We start from the raw sequence: 8,402 nt of genomic DNA on the forward strand, positions 1-8,402 counted from the left end.
CATTTACTTCATCACATTATTTCTTAAATTTTTGTTTTATTTTGTCCACGAAGCTTATGGAGTTTGCTTTCTATCCTGAAGTATATTTTTTATGAAGCCTTATACATACATATAAATAATATATATATATATATATATATATACATATATATATATATATATATATATATATATATATATATATATATATATATATATATATATATATATACACACACACACACACACACACACACACACACACACACACATACATTTTCTTCATCCCTTCTACACTTCATTTCTAGCACTTCACACATTCTCTCCTTTACCCTCATTCCTCTCATCCTTCATCCTCGTCCTTCTTTACATCAATCTTCTTCCTCATTCACCTTTCATCTTCAGGTCCTCATATCTCTGCCTCCTTGCTTCTTCTCATTTCTTCCTCTCATCTTGCATCTTCCTCCTCATCACTCACTTCTACACCCCTCCTTCACCATGTACCCTTCTCTTCCTTATCCTTTTATTCCTCTCTCATTCTTCCACCCTGCTTCGTTATTTCCTTCTCCCTTCCATTACACCTTCAGCACCTTCACCACCGCCTTTATTCCTATCCTTCTTTCTCCTTCACCCTTCATCCTTCTCTTTCTCCTTCTCCTAGTCCTCCAGTCTCTCACTTTTCATTACTCCTTCCAGCCCTCTTCATCCTTCACCCCTCTCATCTTCGCTCCTTTCTTTTACTCTCTCCACTTCCCTTTTCCCCCATCCTTCATCCTCCATCCTTCCTCTCACAGTCCTCGCTTCTCTCACCCCTTCCACTTTCCATCTCCAACACTTCAATTTACTCTTCTCTCACTCCTCCTTCACACCGTTATTCTCCTTCACCCTTTTCACCTCACACATCTCTCACCCTCCTCGCATATCTTCTTCCTCGCCTCCTCCTTTTTCCTTCTTCTCTCCTTAATCTCTCACCCTCTCACCTCTCTCCTCCTCACCTCTTCCTTCCTACCCTCTCCCAGTTTCACCTCCCTCGCTCCTTCCTCATCCTTTCCCTCTCCTTCATTCTCCTTCACCTCGCGTCTCCCTCCCTCGTCATCTTTCCCTACATTATTCTCATCCCCCACTCTTGATCTTTCCCCTCTCACCTCTCTTTTCCTCTCCTCCCCCTTCTTACCTCTCACAATCCCAATTTTCTCACTCCTTCACTCTTTCACCTTCCCTCACCCTCTCCTCCTCCCCTCTCTCCTCACCTCTCCCTCCTCCACTCCCTCTTCTTACCTCTTACAATCTCACCTCTTACTCCCTCACCCTCCCTCACCCTTCCTTTTCCCAACTCCCCTCCTCCACTCCCTCTTCTTGCCTCTTACAATTTCACCTCTCACTCCCTCACCCTCCCTCACCCATCCTTCTTCCTACTCCCTCCCTCCCCTCCTTCCCTCGCATGATGAACACCGGCATGGATGGAAAAGTTCGCCAGCTGAGTATTTTTTCGGACGGCTAATATGGGTTCTTTTTTTTACTACCCTGGTTTACCGGATTATGGATTAGTTGAGCTTTCCCGGAACCTGATCTGGGGGTTCAGTCCTCGGCCATGGCTGGGTTACATTTGGCGAAAAACCTAGTGATCTTTTGGTTAATCAAGACACGTGAATTTACAGTCACCTAAACACGTAACTTTAGGGAAAATCTGAGGTGCCTAAATCATTTAAATTTATGGTTAACTAAAGGTGTAAATTAATGGTAAATTTTTGGCTGAACACGTTAATTTATGGGAAACTAAAATGCGTAAAATTTATGGTTAATTTTTGGTAAATTAAATACGCAAATTTATAATAAACTAGCCACGTAAATTATGGTAAATCTATGGGAAACTAAACACGTAAATTATGTTACACAAAACACGTGGAATGTACGGTCAATGCACGGTCAACTAAAACACGTACAATTTTTCTCTTCAGAATGAAAGGTTTGTGCTTAATCAAGGTAATTTCTCATCAATTCAAGGCGACAGATTTCCCTCAGCTGAATAAAGTCGTATGGCAATAGTCTGAATAAAAACAAAAATCCTTGGTGGAACTCTTCCCTCCCTCCCTCTCTCTCTCTCTCTCTCTCTCTCTCTCTCTCTCTCTTTCTCTCTAATATGGACGGTGGGTAACAGGGCCGAAAGAGTGACATATATAGGTGTGTAGCATGTAGGAAAGACTGCTTGACCTCAGAGAAAGCACTCTCAAGCCTATACTCTCTCTCTCTCTCTCTCTCTCTCTCTCTCTCTCTCTCTCTCAACACAATTACCCCGTCAGCAAGTTCCATCCTCACTAACTGGCTCTCTGTTTTGGGCTGGGCGGCTTTTGATGTCTCTCGCTTTATTTCTGCAGTCTCTCGCTCACTCTCTCAGACAAATTAACCTCCGGGACGGGAAAAGTGCGTCCTCTCTCTCTCTCTCTCTCTCTCTCTCTCTCTCTCTCTCTAGCAAATTAACCTCCGGGACGGAAAAAGTGCGTCCTCTCTCTCTCTCTCTCTCTCTCAGGCTAATAAAGACTGACAAAAATAGTAAGACTGTGAGATGACACCAAAGAGCCTAAGAAACATTTTATTTATATACAGCTAGTAAAGGAAATAAATATTGCCGTGATGAGAATAATGTGTCGTCTTTATCAGGCTAATAAAGACGATAATTACCACTGTATAATGATAAACTGGGAATAAAGACGAGTTACGACTTTAATAAATTGCGTTCACTTGAGAAGGACAGCAGTGAAAATACTTACGACTGTGAGAGCAATAATGACAAGAGTTATGAGGAGAAGACAGAAATAAAGACAATGGCAGTAATTCTATGATAAAAACAAGTCCACTCAGTAAAGCCAAGAGAGAAAACTGCAAGGAGTCACACACACACACACACACACACACACACACACACACACACACACACACACACACAAACACACACACACACACACACACACACACACACACACACAATCCTAGCTGCTCTTCTCGCAACCATAATTGTGTCAAGTTTCTGAGACGCAGGAAAGTGACAGCAAATGAAAATCACCGAAATACTCCACTCGGGGGAGGTGAGGCCAGCAGGGATGAAAAGAAGCGTCTGAGCCACTGGTGCCAAAAGGAGATCTCTTAAACGTTCCTCAAGGCGGGTTTAAACGTTTGCTACAGAGGGCTGGGACAAACGTTTTTCATTATATATAGTGCATGGATGATGTAATAAGTGGGAGTCCTGGTGCAAAATGAATACAATACTAATCACTGTAACATAATCCTCCTCCCCCTCCTCCTCCTCCTTCTCCTCCTCCTCCTCCTCCTTATCATCATCATCATCATCATCATCATCATCATCATCATTCCAACCCAACTAAGCGAGCAGGATCCAGAGAGAAGAAAAAAGGAAAACACAAAAGCAGGCCGGTGAAAAAGGCCAAACCTCCACTCACCCTGGGGACCTTCCTACATCGACTCATCCCCAAAACTGACCATACAAATAAATAAATACGGAATCGGACAACAAATGCAGTAATTACATGTGACAAGAAAGAAAATAAATGTGAATAATTATATGCCTCCTGACGTCACACGGCCATTTAAACGCACAAGAGCCTTTTAAATGCTTCATAGGCCTAAAATAAATGCCATTATATGTATTTCAAAAAGGAACCACTGGGAAGATGTACAGAAAAAGTTGACAATATTGCTTCATTTTAGGGTCAAGTTACCCCTCAACATGTATGCATGTATGTATGAAATCTAAAATGTATGCGTGAATGTATGTAGCTGTAAAATGTATGCATGCATGTATGTATGTAACTGTAACACTAATATCTTGTGTGTTGTACTTGATGTGTTGTGTGTGGTGTTTCCCCTCAGGAGCTGGAGTGTGGTGTGGAGCTGCTGCAGTACACGAGCGACAACCTGGTGCTGCAGGTGCGCCTTGTCCCCGCCAACGTGGTGGTCGCCGCCAACGCCACCTACAGCCTGGAGGCGCTGCAGCACGAGAGGGACCGATGCCAAGGCCCCGCCAGCAGGGTCGCAGAGATGTTCCAGCGCCGCGAGTCCAGGATCCACCACGATGTACGCCTCTCCCTCTTCGTGCTGGCTGAGGTGGTGGACAACGTTCCTAGCCCACAGAGGATCAGCGGCAGCACGAAACTAGCGGTTACTTGGTGGACCTGGTCGGCTGCTGTGACGCTTATACTCGCACAAAGTCTCCACGCTGCCGCCGTCTCGTGATATAGATATGAAGGCGTTTCTTTAGGGCGTAACTGGTTGCTTAGTTAACTGCGTCAGTGTAGAGGTAGTGATATAAATACCATGCTAAGTGTGGGTTACGGGTCCCTTAATGGGATGTGTATATATGAAAAACAGAAGGAATACAGTTTTTACCACTCCTCCCGTATTCAAAGTTGCAGTGGAGAGCAGAAGTGAATGATGAAGCTCGTTTCTCCGGGCGACATTCACTAAGCCCATCCCAGGAAGTGTCAGGAGGTGGATCAACTTATCACTTGCCACTTTAGGTGAAGATTGAAGTGTGGCAGGCTTCTCAACGCAAGGCCAGGAGAAAAGGCGACGTGTAGCGGCAACAGATGGTATACAGTGCGTGGTACTAATGTTGCGAGCCCTGGACCAGTTGGAGTAGAGAAAAACAATGTTCCATAACAGGTGGCAGAGTAATGTATTCCTAGTGATGTTTGAGAGCAGGTGAGAAGGACAGTCGCGAAGGGTAAGTGTAGAGATCATTAAATGGTAGCACAAATAACGAGGATGGATGAAGAAGGGAAAAAAGAAAGGGAAGATGGGAAGTACGGAAGACAGTCCTGCTACTGCGATGCTTACAGTATATCACAGATGAAGAGGTGTGTGTCCACGTGCCCAGCAACCGACTGAACGATGCTAAAAGTACCGTCGATCAAGAAGGTATCGATGCAGGTTGTGAAAAAAAATAAATAAATAAAACCACATACGATGGATTCAGAAAACTGCCAATATTCCATGTGGCCGTACAGTTTCATGAAGATGCCTACTATCACTACCTAGTAATAATTTTCATCATCTGTAGTAATTATTGTTATTTTACGTATTCAGCAATCTTTCACAGACATCACGGGTTGTAATGGTTATTTTGGTTATCACTGGACCGCTCTTGCGCGATACTTTTCTGGTCGTGTATGCATTGTGAGGAAAAGTGCATGTCAGATAGTAAAAGGACATCGCAAGTGTGAAAAAGTGTACGTCAAAATGTGAGAGGGCATAGCAAATGTGAAAAAGTGCATGTCAAAGAGTAAGAGGACATCGCATGTGTGAAAAAGTGCACGTCTAGGTAGCTTATGACATGCAGAAAGCTTACAGAAAATTGAAGCCGCTCAGTGGTATAAACCAAGAGATGAAAAAATTGTGGAAATGGGTCGTCGCAGGGAAGAAAAACTTACGATCAGCTAAGAAAGGTTACGCAAGGTCGTCTCTCCTGTGCAAGATGGCGCTCACTAGCAACACTGCAAGTCGATGTTCCATGTTATTAGTTAGATCTGATTTTGTTTTCTTACTCCTGAATGTTATATCAGTGCATTTTAATTCCAGAGATTATAGTAAAAGATAAATATAAAAAGAGCTGGTGCTATTACACTAGGATTTTTATTACCTCACTGCTGACCGACCAGAATCGCCATATCCAAAGCCAAAATCCTTCAGACAGAGAACGTCTTTACTGTTTTATTCTTGCGATCTCCTGACGATTTTATTCAGCTTAGGGTACACTTTTCGAACCTGAGCGGTGACACAGTCTTCATAAACTCCTCCACTAGTAGGGGATTTTCCAAAGCAGAGTATAATCGTCTGGGGGTAGCCTGGATAAACCACCAAAATATTCTACCTAACTTCCCCGCTTCGAAAAGTCTCCTGATATGATGAAAATCGCCTGAAGGGAGGAAAAAAATAAGATCTGCGATTATACTGAAGGGATCAAGCTTCCACACGTCAGAATACAAATAACATCCGTGTGGTCCAAGAGTATATGCTCATTTCAGATACCACACACACACACACAAAAAAAGAGGGGGGAAGGCACATTTATATCACAGTGACCAAACGCGTCTAGCCATAAAGAAAGGCAACGTCTATAAATATACACATAACTCCTACCTTAGCCTCAGAGGATTGACGGAAGTGTGGAAACTTAGAAATGCGAAGGTGGTCCAACCGTGCATTTCAGTGGCCGACTGCTCCTTACGTTGCGTCAAATTGTATAAAAAAAAATAATCCTGCTAAATTAATCAACAACGAGGACGGAATCTGGCTTCCCAATCTACCCCAGACGTGTGCACTGTACTGTATAGTCTATTTGTTTTCAGTTGGCAAATCTGGGCCACTTTCAGGATTTTAATACCAGGTTGTGGGTGCGTGAAATTCAGTGAGCCTTGGTTATAAAGTAGAAATGAGTCTCCTTGGTAACTAGTCAAATCGAACCTCCAGTCTGATTACACATGGCCATCAACTGACTTGAAAGAGGTTAGGGATCTGACAGGTTTGGCTGCTCCTGTACGTTGTTGCAAAACTGAGTCAAAACCAATAAGAATCTTACCAAACTAACCAACAATGATGAAACGGGTCGGAACTGGAATTCTGCTTGCTTCGGTACCCATCCAGACACACATGATGATTCGAGAGGTCAAGGTCAAATGTTCCTCTACACCCCCCTCCCACAAAAAAAAGGGGAAAAGAAAAAAGGACGCTTAGTGATTTTATTCTCCGTCGCAGATATAAAGTAATTCGCTTGAAAATTTTCACCCCTTTAGCACGATGGCATCTTCCTGTATTTTGTTCCTGCCGCTTGGAGACAATTTTCTTCATTTAGGAGACATCCCTAGGAGACGATTTTATTCACATTAGGAGACCCACAAGTAGATAATTTTATTAACATTTGGGGACCTATAAGTAGAAGATTTTATTCAATTTTGTAACAGACGATTTCACTCGGTTTAGAAAGCCCAATAGTATTTACTTCTGGAGACATGTATAGCAGACGATTTCACTCAGTTTAGGAGGCCCACCAGTAGACGATTTTATTCAACTGAGGACAGCCGCGTATTGGTAAAGGAGTTAATGAAGGCTAGGGCTAATACCACAAGTCTGACAAGCCTCCATTAACTGAACAAAATCGTCTTGAAATAACATAGTAAAGCATCAAAGACGTCATCGTAGTGAAGGGTTACAGCCTGTGGATAAAAGTGGGTATGGAAGTGACTATGAATCGGTGCAGCTAATAATAATAAAAATAAATAAATAAATACAATAAATAAAGAATGTGTGAAACTAATTTCCTTAGTGTTGTATAAAGTAATCCTGAATTATATTTTTTGCATGAATGGAAGTAAAAAAATAGAGTGAATCAAAATAAAACGTTCTATTAATGTTGCTTCTTGTTCTGCCAGTTGAAGATCATGTTGAGATTTTAGTCTGAATGTTAATATCAACTTGTAAATACTGTTCAACATTTTATTTTTTCGAAGGTGAGGAATGTAGGATTTTTTTTTTTGACTAAGTATTCCATATAAATCTCTCCTAACATAGCCTAACCAAGCTGAAAATGAGGCAAGGTGGAAAAAAAAAAAATGACCACTCTGCTCTGTACTGGGTCTTCCTCTCTTTGGCCTGGGAGAATCCGTAACGCTTCTTCTTGAGCTACTTATTTTGCTTATTCCAGCCTAATATTTTCTGGTATGGTACTGATGCAGACCATTTCGATATTAAAAAAAGATTAGAATAACATGGTCTACAGGAAATTTACAGAATGGGTAATAATTATAAGACTGTTGGCATATATTTTCCCGTCACATCAAGCAGTACATTATTTTTATTGTCTTTGTAAATCTGTATACATAGGGAACAAATTGCCTTGAAATGTGGTAGACTGTGATATGGTTTGGGTATTCAAAATTTACTTGGATAAATATAAGGCTTCTAATCTCTAGCTAATCATGATACACACAAACCAAACTCTTCTGCCGTTCTGGTATACTTTTTTTTTCTGCAACACAAAGCATGGAGGACAGAACGGCAGAAATCTTTATTATTTTTTACCAAACGTTAATGTGATGTTGCCTTCCTTTCATGTTAAAATTGTAGTGTGTGTTTTCCAATGATTCTCTCTTTAAAAGATTTCCATGATTTTTTTTTTTTAAATCAAGTATGGCTATTCTTCTCATACTGCCTGGCCGCTTCGGAAGGAGGGTCTGGTGGGTGGAGAGAGCCTTTCTGTTTGACTATCCTTGTCTTTGACTCAATAAAATCGATACTTTAGCCAAAACTACAAAGGATATATAAAGTACCACGAAGTTAGTTTTTCTTTTTTCTTTGTATTAATCGGAATCAATCTCTAAGGCGAAAAAAAAAAATCTATATGATGTATAAGC

General features: G+C 41.6%; 1 protein-coding gene across 1 annotated transcript in view; it reads left to right on the forward strand.

The window, feature by feature from the left end:
• LOC145417998 (uncharacterized) overlaps window positions 1–4,227 on the forward strand; it is a 157,894-nt gene extending 153,667 nt beyond the window's left edge. Inside the window, exon 17 of the mRNA XM_080286540.1 lies at window positions 3,868–4,227. Within this exon, the coding sequence (XP_080142666.1) occupies window positions 3,868–4,227 (360 nt within the window). The remainder of the gene's footprint in view (window positions 1–3,867) is intronic.
• The last annotated feature ends 4,175 nt before the right edge of the window (window positions 4,228–8,402 follow it).

This window comes from Coenobita brevimanus, chromosome 14 (assembly GCF_032717465.1).
Source record: "Coenobita brevimanus isolate Jiangsu-jjx chromosome 14, ASM3271746v2, whole genome shotgun sequence".
Lineage (NCBI taxonomy): Eukaryota > Metazoa > Arthropoda > Malacostraca > Decapoda > Coenobitidae > Coenobita > Coenobita brevimanus.